Source organism: Crocuta crocuta, unplaced genomic scaffold (genome assembly GCF_008692635.1).
Source record: "Crocuta crocuta isolate KB4526 unplaced genomic scaffold, BGI_CrCroc_1.0 scaffold125, whole genome shotgun sequence".
In the NCBI taxonomy this organism is placed as follows: domain Eukaryota; kingdom Metazoa; phylum Chordata; class Mammalia; order Carnivora; family Hyaenidae; genus Crocuta; species Crocuta crocuta.
Window position 1 is genome coordinate 479,500 of NW_027531143.1, and position 20,897 is coordinate 500,396.

Below are 20,897 nucleotides of genomic sequence, written 5' to 3' on the forward strand. Positions count from 1 at the left end.
CCTGTAGCGGGTGCTAGATATAGAAACAAAGTAATTGCTGATAATTTGTCTACAGGATGGGAAAAATCCATTCATTGATTCACTGAACTGTTTCTTGGGTGCCTACAATATGTAAGGCGCTGTGTTATAGACCTAGGATACAGAGAGCAGTATGACAGTCCATTCCGGTTCTCTAGGAACTTGCAATTAGATGGAGGAAAAGTCATATAAATAGTTATGTAATGAAAAATGTGCAACCATAGATGTGCCTTCGAGGTAGGGGAGTGGCAGGACTCTATTAGGATAGGTAGGTTGGGGTGAAGGGATGGTGGTGGGAGGGGATGGAACAGTTAGGAAGGGCTTCCTGTAGCTGGGAATGTCTCATTTGCTTTTCAAAAATTGAATAGAAGTTGTCAAGGAATCTGGGGCAGTAAGGAAGGGTAGGCATGGAATGGAAAGATAATCTAAGAAGGCTGCTCTGCTGGTTCTCAGAGGCGCACTACAGCAACCTGGTCACCAAATGATGATATTCTGTCTCCAAATGAAACCTCCTAAATCACACAGTCGTTTTATCCTTTTGAAAGAAAAAGAGAGGGAGATAAAGGGGTCTCCCTCTGTGACTACTTTTGGTTGAAAATCATTCATTCATTCATTCTTTTTTTTAATGTCTTATAGAGAAAGTCTATGATTGCAGTGAGCTTCGTAGCAGCATTCCTCTTCCTGCTGGTTGTGCGCCTTGTAAATGAAGTCAATTTCCCACTGCTGCTAAACTGCTTTGGACAGCCCGGCACAAAATGGATACCATTCTCCTACACATATAGGCGGCCCCTTCGAACTCACTATGGATACGTAAACGTGAGAACACAAGAGGTAAGACCTCAGAGGGTTTCCTAGGATTCATGGGTATCCATGGTAACAGTTTTTCTTTAGGAGCAAGATGGCTTCCAATCACTGAACTTACTCTCTCTGGCCCTCCAAGCTTCTTTGAGTCCCTGACATTTCCTGTTTTCTCATTCTTAGACATTGTGACATGCTGACACATGTCTAATGTCTGCTGCCCCTCCTACATCAAATCTTCTGATTCTCTAGCTTCATGTGGAGTTGAGGAGGCAATTACTTGTTTTCTTGGTGGTTTAACATACATATCTTTCTATGTCAAAACTCTGGTCAGCAGTTACCAGCTGGAGAACTGGCTGGCTTTATTTCCTGGAGGTCAACTGGTTGGGGACAGCTCTTTGTAGAACTGCAGAGAAGCATTTATATTCTTTAAAACTCTGTAATCCTTAGACCTGGAGCTAGAAAGGCCAAGCTGATTTTAAAATTCTCCGTGGCTGCCAGGATAATGGGATTTAAAGAGTTTCCAAATGTAGAGGGGTTAAAATCATTTAAATCCTATAATCACTGAACCTCTAATTCTTTGTAGCCAGTTGGTAGTACAGGAGAGGCTGGAGGTATATAAACAACTAGAAAGTATAATATACTTTTCTAGTAGCCCTTTTGCAAGCAGAGATTTGCATTTTGGAGTGAAGTAAAGAATAATGAACCTCTCAAAATGTGGGAAGTGGATAGAAGTGGTTAATAGCATTGTTTTTACTATTTGTTTCTATAGAATGCGATAAATTTGAGGTTAATATTGCTAGATGCAAAGTCCAAGCCTGTTTGAAGTTTTTGGGGACAAGGGTACAAGTCATCAGTATATCTACGTCACTGGGAAGATCCCATTGACAGGTCATTTTGTCAAGATACTAGAGAGGAAACTCATGTGTAGAATTCTGCTCTTGTCCTGAGAGTTATCCTTAGCATCCAGGGAGGGATACTGAATGCTGGCTGGGTCTGTCCCCTTGTATAGGCAATATCATACCTGAGTCACTGCTTCCGGTTAATTTGATTCTTTTAAAATTGTTTCTGTATCTGTAGGATTTACAGGCTTTTTATTAGACCTTTATAGTAAAAAGAAAAAGGCACCATTAATAACATATAACTTCTTAGGAGCTTTGCTTGATGTTTATCCTTTAACTGTTTTAAAATCAATTTTTTAAAGTGTCCATTCCTTGAATTTGTTGAGTGTCCTAATAAATTAATTACCTATATAAAAATGTATCTCTTAGAGAATAGTCAGTCTCACTCTCTCTGTCTCTTCTTTTGGTACTTTAGTACTTTTTGGCCGTCATTGAATATTCTATTATTACTGGATTGGGCTGGCCATTTCACAAGGGCCTATCACAGATAGAAAATGAAACATGAAATATGTGTCTCATGAATTACTCTTGTGAGGGAAATCCCATCACATACTAAAGACCTTGTCATTTATCTAAATATTAATGGATTAGGGGCACCTAGGTGGCTCAGTTAGTTTAGCATCCAACTCTTGATTTCGGCTGAGGTCCTGATCTCAAGGTTGTTGTAAGATCGATCTCCGTGTTGAGCTTCACACTGAGCATGGATCCTGCTTAAGGTTCTCTCTCTGTCTGTCCCTTTCCTGCTTCTGCACGTGCATCTGTACATACTCCTTCTCTCAATAAATAAGTATACACACACACACACACACACACACACACACATATATGTAAAATTATAAACAGATATATGTTATATGTATTGGATCTTGGACTGTTACTGGAAAATTGACCTGAGGATGCAATTATTTAATTAACCACATCAACCAGGCTACCCTTTGAAATTTGGTATAGTTTTATTTTTTATTTTATTATTTAGTTTTGGGGGAAGTAAAAAGGGAAATTTTTTTTTTTTTTTTTTGAGACAGAGCATGAGCAGAAGAGTGGCAGAGAGAGAGAGAAGGAGACACAGAATATGAAACAGGCTCCAGGCTCTGAGCTGTCAGCACGGAACCTGATGCAGGGCTTGAACCCATGAACCGTGAGATCATGACCTGAGCCCAACTCGTACGCTTAACCAACAGAACCACCCAGGTGCCCCTGATGTGTTTATTTTAATATCTTGGTCCTTGAGGTGTTCTCAGAAGTTTCTCAGAAGAAAGCACAAGCTTTCTAGAAACTGCCAGACTTCCAAGAATTTTGTTAAACACGTAGACATGCCAGCAGTGATTTCTAGACCTAGAACATCTACAAACATGATTATTGCTGATGATGGCTTTATTCCCGGACATTGCTGCCATTAAACAAAAGTTTTATGAGTGAAAAAAAAATTTTTTTTTTTTTTATGAGTGAAAATGTTTACAAGAAAGAATATCTCTCCACTACTCTCTAAAACAAAGTGGGGATGCAATGGCAGAATTTGAAGATTTAGTGGACATCGGAGAGAGCAGGAGTGCTTGGGAGCAAAATCTGATTCTTTGGTTATCTTTAAAATAAGATGAACTCTGGTCCCTTTGGCTTGGCACAAGTGGAAGTATAGGCAGTCTTATAAATCTGTGACAGTCTGTCCTGAAGGCCTCACAGAGAGTAATTTATACTCTGTTCAAGCTTGGATTGATTTTATCAATTCACCTAGTTCTTAAGTGACCTATTCTCAAGGGAAGTACAAGAAGTAAAAGTACAAGGGATACAGGAAAGATAAACAGATGGACTTGCCTATATTTTATATGTATTTAGTTTTAAAGTTTATTTATTTATTTTGAGAGAGAGAGCATGAGTGCAAGCAGGAGAGGGGCAGACAGGGAGGGAGAGAGAAAATCCCAAGCAGGCTCTGCACTGTTAGCATAGAGACCCATGTAGGGCTCAATCCTTCTAAGCCACAAACCATGAGATCATGACAGGAGCCAAGATCAGGAGTTGGACACTCAGCAAATTGAGAGGCCCCCAGGCACCCACTTGTTTTTTAAATTGTTGTAGTATTTTTTTTCCTGATCTGGACCCATAAAAAGGAATACGTTTTGAAAGCTAGACTATTCTAGTGAAGTTAAATTGAAAGAATTAAAATGCTAGTCCTAGCAAAACAATGGCAATCTAAATATAATGCAATTGGTGATTGCCTCCACCACCCCCCTTCTTTGTCCCATGGCCCTTCTTTTTCTTACTGCAGGCTACAGTTCTTATCTTTGGGGGAGGGGAGGTCTTGAGAAGCAGGGAAGTAAAATGAGTTACAGCTAACTGGGTGAGGGCTGGAGTTCTAAAAGTCCTTGCTAGCCACAGAACCCAGGATTCCTCATCGATACTTACGTGTAACCATGAGGTAGTTCCAAACTGAAGCTTGGACCCAGGGAGACTTAAGTTTTGTAGTGGGCCCTACACTTCCCCTGCATCCACCATACTTTAATTCCTGACCCACTAGCTGCTCAGATTTGCCCTTCCCCATCAGTACTGTGTTATTAGTAAAGCAACTCTGCATTTTAATAGGACTGGCTCTGGGGGACCCCACCTCTAGCATTATGGCAGAGTTGTTGTATTATCATTTGACCTTGGACATGGTTAAAAAGCCTGTGACACCCAGTGTTTCCAAAAAATCCATATCTCTGCTCGGCAATAACCTATGAACTTTGCTTTCTCCTTAATGCAAATGTTAACGATTTGTTTTAAATTAATTAATTGTGGCAGATAGAGAAGGTGTAAAAGACTAAGATACCGTAAGGCTTGCTTCAAGGCAGCCATTGTTTCTCCCTTTTTGAAATCAGGGCAGATTTTGAGGAAAGAGAAAGAAAATGAACTTCAGGCTAGATTCTGTTTAGTTTCTAGACCACAGGAATTAGCCATTGTGTTGTCTCTTTTGTTGGGTGACCTGGTGTGAAGACATTGCTTAGAGCAAGGAACCTGCAACTTATTTGCATTAACTACTAGATAAGAGGATGGAGCTCTGACAATCAATAGAATGCCCAGCCTGATCTTCCTGGTGATTGGTAGGGGTGACAGATGTCTCCCTCACATCTGATAAGAGAATATAACATCCTAGAGCTGCAGAGGATTTCTGGTATTTATGGGAGAGTGCCCTTTCAGGTACCTAAAGATGTGCTAGGTAAAGAGACACAGGATTTCTGGAGCGTAGTGATCAAGTTGTAGGGCTGCATATTGATTTGCTTAACAATTTAATGAGGCCAAAATATGCCTCTTAAAAATGAGAACATTTTAAAGCCTCAAGTAGACTAAATATGAATACTTAGGATCAGTTGCTGTGACAGACAGGCCGCACTAGCCTAATTAAAGATGTGCATAACATATTGATGTTGCAATAGAATTTCCTGAATTGTGGTTATAGCAACAATTAAGGAACATAGCTGACTTTCTTGGCAATAAAAGCACACACTCCACAAATTAAAATAAATGTACACATGTAACTAAAGCTGACATGAATAGGCTTTCTATATTTGGGAATATAGGCTTTGGATTTTACATAAGTATATCAAGAGCAATTATATGCAAATGTTCCAAAAGTTTAAATCTGATCAATTTAATTGTTAATTAAATTCTGAATATTCACATTTATGTAATCATAAAGTGAAAGAAATTTCAACTATTAAATTGTTATAGAAAAGGAAACAACTAAATTAACATATCATAAAGATTACTTATTTGGCATGTGCATATTGGATGCATCATATTTAAGATAATTTCTCTTTTTCCTAAGTATGAGGGCATATGTATACTGAGTGGAGAAGAGAGTATGTTTCTCTTCACAGTCCGGCTGTGAAATAGCAATTCCCAAACGATGCCAGCATCTCAAGGCAACCTATGCTCCAGTGCCAAATGGGAGGGACAGACGTAACTGCCTTTTGTGGGAGAGGCGAGACATGTGCCTAGGAGAAGGATTTGGATGGGATGGAGAGAGGAGAGAGAGCAGGATTGGGAAAGAGAGCAAGATTCAAAGTTCTGAATAGACACTGTCCATTTTCCTTCAGCTTTTACCACTTCCATTTGGCCAAGTGTACTATACCAAAAGTCAAGGTAAACTCCTAAGATCTGCGTGGATCATCACCACTGCCTCACACTCCATTGATCCATTCCTTACCTCTTTCAGATTCTATTACCCTTGTTGCTAGTCTCTTACCTCCTCATTTTGGTTGGCTAGTTAACAAGTCTTTTTGTCTGGTTTTGTTTTGAGTTTATTTATTTTAAGAGAGACAGAGACAGCATGAATGGGGGGGAGAGAGGAAAAAGGAGAGAGAAAATTCCAAGCAGGTTCTGCACTTCCAGTCTAGAGCCCAATGTGGGACTTGAATCCACGAAGCCATGAGATCATGAGCTGAGCCGAAACCAAGAGTCAGACCCTCAACCGACTGAGCCACCCAGGTGCCCTAGTTACCCAGTCTTAGAGTGCTCTTACTTTGGTACTGCTATCCTGAAAACCATATATGGAGTACCCCTGAAATGAATATGGTACCCCATGCCCAAGAGGCCCCTGAGGCACTGCCAGAGGCCTGCATGATCCTCTGACTTTCCAGAGGAAGAAATCAGATGCATCTCGGGACAATAAGTAGACCACTCTGCCTGGAATACAACTTACTGTAGGGAATAGAAGATAGAAAATGGATTCCTTGGTGTAATGATGATCTAGGACCCCATCATAAATGGGGTCCTGGAAAAGGGGAAAGATACACTCATACTTGACCAAACAGTAACACATACATTATATTCATCTATGCATATTCATGAAACATTATATACAGAAAACACATACATAATAAATATACTTACATGCGTGCAGTATATATATACACACATGCTCACAAAACAATTTATACTTTCTTAAATACAAACACACAGACTATATGCATATATACTATACTACATAGTAAAATGGTTAAAATATATGATTAGCCAGTTAGGTGTATGTGGTATCTCTTGTGCTTGCCTACCCTCTACCGCCCCTTTACTACAGAAAAAATCCATCCCTTCTGATGACAGGGGAGAGCAGAAAATTCAGGCTAGTGACTGGCCAATCAAGTAATCGGTCAATAGACAGAGGGCCCAAGATGAGCCATTTTGAACTCTTCCCAGATTTTATTGTTTTTCTGGGTAATGCTGTGCTCTTTCCTTTGGTTTGGAGCTGTTGAGATGCGATTCTGTAGGTGGCCGTGGCTGTGTTCCCTGGAGATAACGAGACCAAGACACTGAGAGAAGCAGAGATCAGTTACAGGGCTAAAGCCAGAGCATGAACAAATACTCTAGTGCTGAGACCGGGGGTTCTTGAAGCCAGTCTACCTTCCTCTGTGGCTTGGACATATGAGCTAATAAATCCCTCCTTTTTATGTGTGTTGGTTTGAACTATGATTTGGTCACTTGCAACCTGAGTCCTAGCAGATACGTATGTTATACCTTATAGTTATTTTACAAGAACAGCAACCAAACATTGTGAAAGTCATCGTTAAACAAGGTGTTGCTTACAGGATGAGAGGAGCTATCTTTCCAAATCCATACTTCAAAACGCAGGGAGGCTGTGACAAGGAGACATGTCTGTCAGTCAGTCAGTCAGCTCAGGTGTCCACAGAGATGTGTGCTGTATATCTTCCTGCTCAGGGACAGACGTTTAAGAAACTAGTTTAAGAAACTAGCTTGTTCTTTTGAGGGAGGAGAGTGAAGGTCACAATTGCCCAAGGTCATCAAGCCAGAAAATGGCCAGACAAGACTGATTACTTACTGAATTTCTAGTCTTACTCAACTGATACATCATATAGTTTTATTATAATTGTTCAGATGAAATCTTCCCTATTGCTGTGAGGCATCATCACTCAAAATAGATTGATTTTCACTTTACAAATCATATTCGTTATTGGTGAAAAATCCATTACTGTCACAGTTTTCAATGTAGTAATTGGTTCCCCAGGAAGATACAGGGAATTTTATTCATGATCAAACCTTAGGTAGATAAATGCCCATTTTGCCTACTGCCATGTTAACACACTTAAAAGGGACCTGTTAGAAGTTGAAATTCATTTGTGACAAGCAAAGGAACACAAAACAGGGACACCTGGGTGGCTCAGTCGGTTAAGCTCAGGTCATGATTTCGCAGTTCGTGGGTTCAAGCCCTGCATCGGGCTCTGTGCTAACAGCTCAGAGCCTGGAGCTTGCTTTGAGTTCTGTCTCCCTCTTTCTCTGCCCCTCCCTCACTCACGCTGTGTCTCTCTCTTTCTGGCTCTCTTATAAATAAATAAATGTTAAAAAAGTTTTTTAAAAAATTAAAAAAGAAAGAAAGAAACACCAAACGGCACCCACAAAAAAGCACCTTGATTTAAAAGTGGAAAAAGTTGATAGAACCACACACCAATGGTAAGGGTTTTTGTTCAGCTTTCTCAAGTCCCGTCTAATAGCCCAACAGAATGACGAGCACAAAAACTACTCATCCAGTATTCACCATGAGCATTAGTCAGTCACCAAATATGTAAGAAGCGCTTGCTCAGCTCCAGGCCATATGCTAAGGATCGGCAAGAAACCATACTTTATTTATTTATTTTAAAAATTAACATTTATTTATTATTGAAAAACAGAGAGAGAGAGAGAGAGCATGAGCAGGGGAGGGGCAGAGAGAAGGGGAGACATAGAATCCTAAACAGGCTCCAGGCTCTGAGCTATCAGCACAGAGCCTGATGTGGGGCTTGAACCCACAGACCTGAGCCAAGGTTGGACGCTTAACTGACTGAGCCACCCAGGCGCCCCAAGAAACCACACTTTAAAGAAAAACTAAAATTGGGGTTCACCAAGAGAATGAGATAGACACAGTTACAAGTGTCCCGGAACAATACCACCTAAAGGGCGTTNCTGCTATGAACTCAGCACAACAGATTTATTCCACTGCTGTTAAGAGCAGAGGACGTTCAAGTAATTTCAATTAGACAACTGCACTCAACATCTGGAAGGTAATTTGTCACTAAGTAGATGGCATCAGGTTGTGATTTCTCCAGCCTAATGATTTTTCAGAGTAGGCTTTGAAGGCTTACTTACAAAAGAAAGGTATTTACTAAAGAATTTTCATTTAAAAAGTAACTCTACAGCTCCTGTGTCAAACGTTATCCCAAAAGGCTTGGGAAATGGCCTATCTGGTTAATTGAGCAAGGTGGCTAATAGAAAAAGTTTAGTATTTAATATGGATTGTTGGTTTAAAAGGAAAATGAAATTAAGAGTTCTGGTCTGGCAATATGGTGAACTAAGATACCTGACAGTTCTCTTGCCGGAACACCAGCACTTGCTGGATAAAATAGGATACCTTATTTAATGCCCAGCTGGCCTTGCCAGAAAGAAGAGAAACCTTTAGGCACCCGGAACTGAGAGGGAATGGAAAGAGAGGTAAGCATGAACACTGATGGTGTCTGGTCTCCTGGGGTTTTATTAGCATCAACAACTGAGTGAATGTGTAGTATCCACCCTACAGGAATAGAAGGCAAGGCCTGGGTCCAGGAAAGCAGAGAGTCAGAGCCCTCCCTGCCCCATGGCTCCTTCCACACACAGACCTAAAGCTGGGCCTTTACGAGTTCTGCCCTAGTGAAAGGGGAGGCTAGGAAAGTAACTTGAAAACTGACACAGAGAGCAAATAAGGAGGCTTATTTATATCTTTGGTCCCTGCATAATAAAAAATTATCCCTGGAAATTCAAAATGCTAGACCTCTTCCCTAGGGGTCTTCTAGTTTGAATTTTACTACTTACCTTTCTAGGAAATCTGCAAGATGAGAAATCACCCCCAAATTTCATCTCCAACTAGTGATAAACTGGGGCAAAGGGGACCTCTGGAGGGTGTTCCCTCAACTCAGACTCAAGGGAGTCTTAAAATGTACGATTAAAAATTATACAACACAGGGAAACAGTCTGATTATTGTGATTATTTGCATGCTTTGCTGTAAAAGATATCGGTCGATTATAACATATTTCCCTATACCTAGTTGTGGTGTTACATAATAACAGTCCATTTGCTCTCTTGTCCTCCTCCCATGGAAGAATCCTCAGTTCCAAAATGTACCCGGTTCAAGGCATTCGGGGTAAAGGACCGTGGACCTGTGTACTTAAGCACTTCACATGCCATTATCTCTTTCAGTCCTTACAGACTACATACTGTTTTACTGATTTAATTAATTTTGTAAGGCCCCAAATTAGTGATTCTGTGCCAGTGACTTGAGTTATCCTGTGAGGGCAAAGGCAGAGACTGAGATCATACTGGTCAACAAATTTCAGTAAATGGTTTCATAGAGGGTTCGTCAGTTCATCAAGCCAGAAAGGTCATTGGATCACACTTGCTGAATGCACTACCTGCTGGGCACTATGCTAGGCTCTGGTAAAGACAAAACACTTTTTGTCAAAGAGTACAGAGCAGGGGCGCCTGGGTGGCTTAGTCGGTTAAGCGTCCGACTTTCGCTTAGGTCATGATCTCGCGGTTCGTGGGTTCGAGCCCTGCGTCGGGCTCTGTGCTGACTGCCAGCTCAGAGCCTGGAGCCTGTTTCAGTCTGTGACTCCCTCTCTCTCTGACCCTCCCCTACTCACACTGTCTCTCTCTCTCTCTCCTAGAAATAAATAAAAAAAACATTAAAAAAAAAAAAAGAGTACAGAGCAATTTTTCATAATGTTAAATGGTGGTGAGTGAGATAGAGTAGTTTATGGAGAGGATTGATTGTTTCAGCTCTTGAAGTATAGACCTAGAAAGAAGGTTTGTAGACAATAGCCCAAAATATTACCTGTAGTGATCTATGTCTGCATGGTAAATTTTAGGGGACCTTTTTCTTAAACATACTTTCTAGTTTCTCTACACTGAGCATGCATTGTATTTATTACTAGAAAAAATTACTAGAAGTATTTTATTTTTAAAGCAGTATCCATCTGTGAAACATTTCAGAGCTGTTTCTGTTATCCAAAAAAATAGAATTTAAAATATCTAGATAAATATATTGTTTGGAGTATTTTATTCATTTATTGATTGATTCCTTTTTTTAGAGGGAGAGAGAGAGAGAGAACAAGTGGGGGAGAGGGGCACAGGGAGAGAGAAAGAGAGAGAGAGAGAGAGAGAGAGAGAGAGAGAGAGAATCTGAAGCTGGCTCCTCACTTAGTGCAGACCCTGACTCAGGGCTTGATCCCAGAACCGTGGGATCATCAACTGAGCTCAAATCAAGTCGGATGCTCAACTGACTGAGCCACCCGGGTATCCCTGTTTGGAATATTTTAAGAGTATTCTCCCACTCTTTAAGTGTGGGTTGCCTATAGTGATTTCCTCCCAAGGAGTACAATTTAGAAAAGGGACAAAGTCGTAATTTTGCAGTGGAGAAACCTGACAAACACCTTCAGCCAGGTGAAAAGGTCAACATCATTAATGATAAATCACGTTGGTAGTATGTACGCTTTGCCTCTATGGTCTTCTCTCAAACCCATAATTCCTGTCTAATTATGAGAAAAACCCCAGACAAATATATATTAAGGAGCATTCTACAAAATGCTGACCAGTACTACTCAAAACTATCAGGTCATCAGAAACAAGGATGGTCTGAAAAACCATCAAAGGCAGGAGGATCCTAAGGAGACATGACTACTAACTCTAATGTGATATCCTGGATGGATTCTTGGAAAAGAATAAGGACATTAGGTCAAAACTAAGGAAATCTCAATAAAGCATGGAGCTTGGTTAATAATAATTTATCAATATTGGTTTATTAATTATAATAAATTATTAGTATCATACTAATATTAGATTTTCTAAATGTATATTTTGAGAGAGAGACAGAGAGAGCACAAGCAGGGAAGAGGCAGAAAGAGAGGGGGACAGGGGATCCAAAGCGGGCTCTGTGCTGACAGCTCTGGCACTGACAGCACAGGGTCCCATGTGGGGCTCAAACTCATGAACCGCGAGATCATGACCTGAGCTGAAGTTGGATGCTCAACTGACTGAGCCACCCAGGTGCCCCAAGATAAGATTTTGATTATAAAGGAAACTGGATATGGGGTATTTGGAACTCTGTATTGTCTTCTCAATTTTTATGTAAGTATAAAAACTGTTCTACAAAAAGGAATTGTTTTTTTTTTTTTTTTTCCCCAGTCAACATGTTTATTGTTCTGGTCAATATAGAATAATTCTTTTTTCTAAAAAATGTTTTTTATTTATTTCTAGGAGAGAGAGAGAGACAGTGTGAGCAGGGAGGGTCAGAGAGAGAGGGAGACACAGACTCTGAAATAGGCTCCAGGCTCTGAGCTGGCAGTCAGCACAGAGCCCGACGCGGGGCTCGAACCCATGAACCGCGAGATCATGACCCAAGCGAAAGTCGGACGCTTAACCGACTAAGCCACCCAGGTGCCCCAATAATTCTTTTTTTTAATAGTTTATTGTCAAGTTGGTTTCCATATAACAACCACTGCTCATCTCCACAAGTGCCCTCCTCCATGCCCATCATCCTTCTTCCCCTCCCCCCACCCCCGCCCCATCTGCCCTCAGTTTGTTCTCGGCATTCAATAGTCTCTCATGGTTTGCCTCCCTCCCTCTCCCCCACCATCTCTCCCCCCCTTCTTCTCCCCCATGCTCCTCCGTTAAGTTCCTTCTAATCCTCCTATATGTGCAAACATATGGTATCTGTCCTTCTCTGCCTGACTTATTTCGCTCAGCATAACACCCTCAAGGTCCATCCATGTTGCTACAAATGACCAGATTTCATTCTTTCTCATTGCCATGTAGTAGGAATTGGTTTTTTTTTTTTTAATGGCATTAGATTTTTATCCTGTGTATCGGGTGGTTGGAATTGCTATTAGCTGAGATGAGAAAGACCACAGAAAGAGGTGGTTCAAAACAATTTGAAATTTATACTATTCTAGCCCTATAGGAAGGGATGTTTAAGACAAATGCATTATGAATACATCATTGTCTTAATGTTCTATACTGAGTGTAAGAAATACTTTTGGAAAAAAAAAGTGAGTATTCTAGAAATAATTCCTGTCGTCCTTAAAAATCTTAGGAAATTCAGATTCTTCGAAGATTCCTCCATGAACATTGGAAATCAATCTGAGCTTTTAAATTCCTGTTAGTTGTACTTGTACACTTAGGCAGTTTCCTCTAGTGTTAACGCAACCCACTTTTGGCAGTGTAGAATTCCTATGAAGGAAAGGTACAAGGAAATAACTTTTTGATGGTTCGGTATGGTATTGCATTTTTCCAAAAACTCTTAATAAAGCTCAACAGTGTTTATTAGATTGAAGACACTTAGATATCTTTCAGTTATCTTTCCCAAAACTCCTAAGACAATGTTTTCAGTATGTCTCCAGAAGATGTGAACAATAACATAACAGGAATAATAATGATGATGATGATAAGCCAACACATATAGTACTTACTCTGTGCCAGACACCATTCTAAATGCTTTACATACACGAATTTACTCAAACCTCATAATTCTAATAATTAGGTGTTATCACATTTTGCAAATGAGGGAACAGAGGCTCAGAAAGGATAAGTAACTTTTCCAAGGTTACATTGTCCTTAAGTGGAGTTGCTGAGATTTGTACCCTGGCTTAGAGCCTCTGTTCTTCACCACCACACGCACTGCTTCTTGTGATAATAGGTAATATTTATATAGAGAGTCACATCTCTGCTATGGAAAAAATGTACATCTTTTTTTTTAAATATTTTTATTTATTTCTAGGAGAGAGAGAGAGAGACAGCATAGCAGGGGAGGGTCAGAGAGAGAGGGAGTCACAGACTGAAACAGGCTCCAGGCTCCGAGCTGGCAGTCAGCACAGAGCCCGACGCGGGGCTCGAACCCACGAACCGCGAGATCATGACCTGAACGAAAGTCGGACGCTTAACCAACTAAGCCACCCAGGCGCCCCGAAAAAATGTACATCTTGAGGATGAGTAGAGGGAGTACTATTTCCTCAAAAACTGCCTCTTTCGTATGTCTTATATATACCAGAGATAGGCAAATGCTCCCTGAACTAGTGAGAAAATTTCAGATGTCCTGTATAGGTAATTTTGCCCCTAATTTTAGTATGTAGAAGTACTGGGCACCTATTACTGTATTTTTCCGGTCTTTGTGGTTTCTCCCAAAACCCTTGAGACAGAAGTAGTTTCATTTAATTATCCTGTTATGCGTTAGTTTTTTTATTTAGTCTTTTATTTTTATTTTTCTTTTTCTATATGTAATCATGTTTATGAAGTTATAATTGTGGTGTGTATAAAAGTTTGTATATTTTTTACATTGCTAACCATTTATCATTACATTATTCTCTAATCCTTTTTTTGTTTTGGGAATCCCATTATATATTTGTCTCACATTTGTTTGTTTGTTATATTGAATTCTTCTGTGACTTCTAGTTAAGTTTTAGAAGTTTCCTCTGGATTGTTTTGGTGTGCAATCTCAGTGTTCTTAAATGCTGTTTTTCTCACTTCTTTTCAATATTTATTGCATTAACTAGAGCTTATCAAACAATTGTAGACAACAGCTTCTAAAGAGAGTTTTAAAAAGAGTGCTTCTAACTTTGATCACTCAGTATTAAATTGACCTGACTTGGTTTTCTTTACTATATTAAGTAAGAATCCAAGAGTTTTTAGAATTATTTTTCTAAAATCATATCAATATATGTTGAATTATGTCAAATGGCTTTGTGGGCATCTATTGAAATGACTATATGATTTTTCTCTTGAAATTTATCAAGATGGCACTTTCTTATTTTGAACCACCTTTATGGATTAATTTCTTCTTCTTTTTTTCATAATGTATGCATTAGTCAGAATTCTTAAGAGAAACAGAACCACAGGAGGTGTATATAGAGAGAGACAGATTTGTTTTAAGGAATTGGCTCATGTGATTGTGGAGGCCTGGTAAGTCCAAAATATGATGGGGTAGGCTAGCATTCTTGAATTGACAGCTTCCTGACAAAATTCCTTTTTATTTGGGGGAAGTCAGCCTTTGGTCTAGTAGGCCTTCCACTGATTGGGTAAGGCCCACCCACATGATGGTGGGTAATATGCTTTACTCAAAGTCCAATTTAAATGTTAATTTCATCCAAACACAGCTTCACAGACACATCCAGAATAACGTTTCACCAAACATCTGACCATGATGTTTCAGCCAAGTTAACACAGAAATTTAAGCATAACAATGTATAGGGCTTTTGATGAATCAGTGAATTTGAAAATATCTCACAATATGGGTTATGTAAAATTATTCTCCCATGTTGTAGATGTGGAAATTGAGACTAACAAAGGCTATATTACCTGCTCCAAGTCATACTTGCTCATGGTGGCAGGGCTGAGTCTTGCCTCTGGATTCCAGAGCCCCAAGTTTAGTCACACGATCAAGAGCATCCAGTATGTTGACATGTTCTCCATACTGGCCCCCTATTTCCTTTGTTCGGCGTTCAATTGCCTAATCTCTCATCTCTCACATGTGACTTGGTCTTGATTGCTTTTGTTGAGTTGGATGATGACTATAAGGGTTGAGATTTTTAGTTACTGGTATCTCGTTGTAGTCCACATCTGGGCTGAGTACAAAAGCTCTCCTCCTGACTCGACTCTATTGCACTTCTAGGCATGACAACCAGAGCGCCACCATTCTTGCTGTCTTGCTGATGAATCGACTTCCTATTTCTCTCCTTATAGTTTTCAAAAGAAACAGTGCTGTTTTGTTAAGTTATTTCAGCCCCGTTTGAAAAGCAGTATGGCTGGTAACTTTTATTGTGGGCTGCGCTGAGCCTTTTAATCCTGTTTTGTTGAAGTAATATGAGCTTTCAGGCAGGAGGTGTTCAGGATAGCCTTTCAGAGTGAAGATGTTGATGTTCCCAAATTAAAGAGCTCATGGTCTATGGTAATATATTCTCTTGATTTAAAATTAGGTGGCAATTCGTATAGTTTGTCAGAAATCTACTGAGAATGAAAAATGAGACACAGTTTTAGGTGCTGAGCTATATGCCAAGTAGCCCTTGTATTTCTTTCTTAAACATCTACTTCAGAGAGGCAGATTTGTCTTTGATACCCGTGGGAGCATGAATAGGAACTAATTCCAATTGCCCTCATCATCTCCAGAATCATTTATTTATTTGTTTGTTTGTTTATTTATTTATTTACATATTTACTGCAGGGGTATGTGGTCAATTTGCTTATTAGTTTCTTGAAACCAGCATCATTATAATTCTCCCTTTCAATAAATAACCCACTCTCAGCCTGTTGTTGTTGTTGCTACTTAGAGATTGGGAATGGAGTCACCTAACATGAGGTCATTCATCTCCTCAGTGAGTGTTGTGCCTGTGTTACAAATTCTTATGCTGACAAAACACAGGAATCATGGCAACAGAATAATATTCACCATCTGAGCCACCTTGACATTTTCCTGCTAGTAGGAAGCTTTCTTTTTTCTCTTTTGCTTTTAACTTAGAGGAATGCATCTTCAATTCTGTAGGCTACATAATCATGCCCATGAGCTTTCTCTTTTGGATGCATCCTGCCCCCATAACTAGATTTTTTTTTCTGTAAGTGATGCTAAGTATGCAGAAAGCCAATTAGGAGGTTCCACTTAGAATTCCTTTGCTTAAATGTTTCTCTAAGCGTATGTGGCATAACTGCTAGAAAAAGATGTTAGAAGAATAACATTTTATATTGGTTCTTCAATTTCTCACCTTCATGCCTTAGTTCAAACTGGAAAGCTTCTATCTGCCATATTTCTCTCTATAAAATCTATCCATCCCTTGGGGCGCCTGGGTGGCTTAGTCGGTTAAGCGTCCGACTTTCGCTTAGGTCATGATCTCGCGGTTCGTGGGTTCGAGCCCCGCGTCGGGCTCTGTGCTGACTGCCAGCTCGGAGCCTGGAGCCTGTTTCAGTCTGTGACTCCCTCTCTCTCTGACCCTCCCCTGCTCACGCTCTCTCTCTCTCTCTCCTAGAAATAAATAAAACATTAAAAAAAAAAAATCTATCCATCCCTCAAAGCCCTGTCCAAAAGCCATTTCCTCCACAGTGGTTTGCCTGATTCTCCTTAGAAGTCATGATTTCTTCCTATGAATGCCTCAGCACTTTCTATTGTAACTAATATTGATAAACATTTGTATAAGCCTTCTTGCTTCACAAAGTTTATAGACCTATTTTCCCATTTAATAAATAATCTTGTGAACTTGATATATTCTCCCTCTGCATTAAGAACATTAAACAAAGGAAGCACAGAGAGGTTGTTAAATGCCACACGACTGTCCTGTCTTCTGACATTAAACCTCTTCCTTTACCAGCTACAGTCTTTCAGTCTCGAATTATTTTCATCATCTTAGCTAACCCTTCCTGAGCACTTCTTTTTGTTAGGCATTCTTCTGAGTGGCTATATGCAGCAGAAATAATACCTAACACCTCCTTTCCAGATACTTCATCTTTAAAGCAACTCTATGCAATAGATATCATTATCATCCCACTGTTTACAGATGAGTACTCCAAGGAACAGAGAACTCAGGTAACCTACTCAGGATCAGATAACTGCAGGAAGTTACTGGGAGTGCCAGTGCTTCCCACATCACAGATATGGTGTCTAGTCAGTGAAAACGCCATGAAAACTCCCAGTTGTCAGAAGCCACACTCAGGCGCCAAAGCAAGATTGAACTCGTTCTCCTTTGCTTTTCAAATCTTGCAGGAGTGCATTCCATAGGCAGGGTATAAATGCCATCAAGGACCTAGTGATCAGGAAGCCTGGGAAACATAGCTTTTCAGCCTTTGCGCTGCAGGATAGAGGAAGAGCACAGAAAGTAAATATAGATACAGAGCACTAGTAGATGATACTTAGCATAGCGTTAATGGTGACTTGAGGCTCTTGGCCATTCCATTAGAATAAGACCCTGTTAAGATGGTTATGGAATGTTGTCACTCAGATTTGTAGTGGCGTCACTGGACCAAAGCAGCAGAAGTGGACAACCACATAGTTTGATGTAGGAAAAGATTGCTTGTTAACAAGTACTGGAACACAGGACTGAAAACGGAGTGGGTGCTTTCTGTAGCTTCTGAGAACAAGCTTATTCTGTCTTGAATGGAATATTAATCCGGCAAACAGATACCCAGATGGTTGTATCCAGATGTTTTCCTACTTGCAGTCACTCAGTGCATGTGCAACCATCCAAAGCCTTATTTTTCATTTATCTATTTATTAATCTGTTTATTTATTTTTATTTTAGAGAGTGAGCTGGGGACAAGGGCAGAGGGAGAAAGAGAGAGACAGAGAAAGAGAATCTTAGGCAGGTTCCATACTCAGCACAAAGCCTGACATGGGGCCCTATCACACAACCCTGAGATCATGACCTGAGACAAAACCAACAGTCAGACCCCCACCACTGAGGCCACTCAGGAGCCCCCAAAGGTGTCTTTAATTTTTCAACTAAGTAATGATGGGATAGAACCATTGTTTCCCCTTTTCCGCTTAAATGTTCCTTCATTAGCTTTACTTCTTATTCATAACCATCATCTCCTAAGTTTTCTTCAACTTGTCGATTTAAATGCTGGATAGATTACTACCAATTCTTCATCTAACTTGTTTCGCCAGTTGCTTGCAAGTTCCCAATCTAGAAAACAGTCTTAGCATGGAAATGCCCCCATCATTGTATCTTCCCCATGACCCCCTACAGATAAGGAAAGGCTTTGCACTGATGAGTATGTGTCTCAGGTGGGCCTTTGTTTGAAAGAGTGTCAGAGACTCGTTTTATGGGGAATAAATGTAAATGTAAATGTAGACATTTGTTTACTAAAAAGACTAGTAACTTAAGAATTACTAGCTAATAATCACCCTGCTTGTCAGTGTATCATGTCTTTTCCAATTAGTCCCTCTTTTTATGAAGAGCCCGGCCTAGAATATCTCATGGATTTTTTTCCCGTAAGTGTAATTTTGTGAAGTTTTCTGGGAGATTGATTGGAACACGAGGATTTCAGTTCATGGCATCCTGTTAATCAGTGCAAATTTGTTAAAGTCATTAGTGTTATAAATTTCCTTGTACTTACAGTTTTCCTTACCTGGAGTTAATTCGTTGGTGGTGCATTAGTGTGGGCAGAGTACCTTCCACCAACTCAGTGTTTTTAATGGAGCGTATTCAGTTTAATAACAATGGGGATCCCCAAAGGGAAAACAAGGCATTTGGCTCAGATTTGTGGGAGCTGAACCCACTAGAATGTTCTGCTGGGGGACTCATCACTAATCTACCAACAACTGGAGCCTGTATCCCATCAATTCCTCGTCACTGAAGCTAGGAGATGTGGTGCACTTTCTTCATCCAGTCGTTTCTTTTTTCTTGCTTTTTAGTTCATGAAAGAGACACAGGAACATTTGGAAAAGCTGGGACTCGGCAGATTGTGAGATTGATTTTCCTTTGCTGGTCCCCATAGTATTCAGATTTGAGATGAGGTACTTAACTTCCCTGGGCTCCAAGTTGCCTTCTATAGAACCGAGTCAATACCAATTCTTGGAAAGAAATCAGGCCATGAGGAGTCAGATTTTCACCATGTGTGGGCTGTGCTAGGTGTTTCAGGGCTAATGGCAGTCCTTGAAGTAGTGGTTGGTTATGGTTAGAGCCTGTGATGTGAAGACTGCTCGGTCAGCAGACAATGACATCCGCCCATCTCTTGGCTTATCTCTCATGCTCCCCACTCCCCATGGTGCTCAGTGCCTCAGCTGTGCTGAATCACTTTGAATTCCAAAATACACAGTATATGTCATACCTTTCTGAATTTTCAAATGCCTGCCTCTCCCCTCATTTACCTGGTGAACTACTCAGCTTTCAAGCCTTTTCTGATAACCTCCTTCTTCACAGTGTGCTTGGGTTCCTTGTGTAGCCTCTGCATATTTCTATCAGAGTATCTATAACCATTTATTGCCAGCACTTGTGTGCAGAGCTGACTTCTCTCTCTAACCGCAAGCTACTTAAAGGTAGGATCCTCTTTATATCTCGAGTCCCTTCCATTCTCTTCCTGCCCGTATTAGTACCTCTACTCTGAAGGAAGCACATCCAAAAGTACTTTAAAATGTGTGAATTTCGGTGTAGTATTTATTTCAACCCTAACAGAAAACCAGATAGGTTTTATCCAGCGATGTGGCTCTTCTTTATTACAGTACATTCAATGGGTGGAAATGCTCAGCAAGATTTGTATTTTATAAAAATCACAGGAGGGAGAACCAGTGATCAGAAGGTATGAAGGCAGATTTGAGCTCAATGTAAGTAATACCTCTCTGGGCATTGAAACTGTTCAAAGCTAGAATGTACTATCTTGTCAAATAATGGGGTCTCATGACTAGAAGTATTCATACCAAGACTCACAGAGATGCTGCTAAATATTTCTTACATTTTTAAAAGATAGGTGCTTGCCAAGGTCCTTGCTAATCTTAAGAGTCTATTTTTATCTCTATAATTCAGTTCAAATATCATTAAAGTTCTCATAATTTCCAATTATGGAGTTGATATCCATCAATTTATCAAAACCTTCATTAAAATTTTTTGTATTAATCTAAGTCAGTGAAACAATTATCTTCTGCCTCACTCCCCAGTGACTCTAGCTGTCCTTTCTTATCCATGTTTTGCTTCACTCCTTGTCTATAAATACATAGTAAAATTCCCAAGACTTTTAAAATATCTTTCAAATTAAGTTGACCAGTACTTCAGTGGTGGGTCAGATGCAATAGGACATATAGAGAAGATATGAAAATGATTATGGTAGCTAACATTTATCAAGTGCTTACTGGCGTTTTACATATAGCAACACATTTGTTATGCAGAACAATGCTATGTGGTACACAGTGTTTTCCCATTTTATAGATTAGAAAACTGAGACATAGAGAAGTCAATTAAGATCATAGGTGGAAGAACCCTAGCAATGATCTAAAAATCTGAACCTGCAACTTTAAGCATTACTGACTCTTAATGAATAAATTTATTCATTATTTAATTTATTATTCATAAGTTTAATAAGATACTATCTCTTACCTTCAAAGATGATTTCACCTGGTAGAATTACATGTGTTTATTATATAATGGGCAAGGCAATCCTTGCTTTTACTTTTTCTGAAGATTTCTTCTTTCAAATTTCTCTTTGTTGTTATTGCTTTA

The 20,897-nt window shown here is 39.8% G+C and overlaps 1 protein-coding gene across 3 annotated transcripts in view; it reads left to right on the forward strand.

Annotated features, from left to right (window-relative positions):
* Window positions 1-20,897, forward strand: part of ST6GALNAC3 (ST6 N-acetylgalactosaminide alpha-2,6-sialyltransferase 3) — a 543,469-nt gene that overhangs the window by 240,685 nt on the left and 281,887 nt on the right. For all 3 annotated transcript variants that reach the window (XM_077771085.1, XM_077771086.1, XM_077771087.1), the window contains exon 2: window positions 655-849. In XM_077771085.1, coding sequence (XP_077627211.1) covers window positions 655-849 — 195 coding nt within the window. The remainder of the gene's footprint in view (window positions 1-654; window positions 850-20,897) is intronic.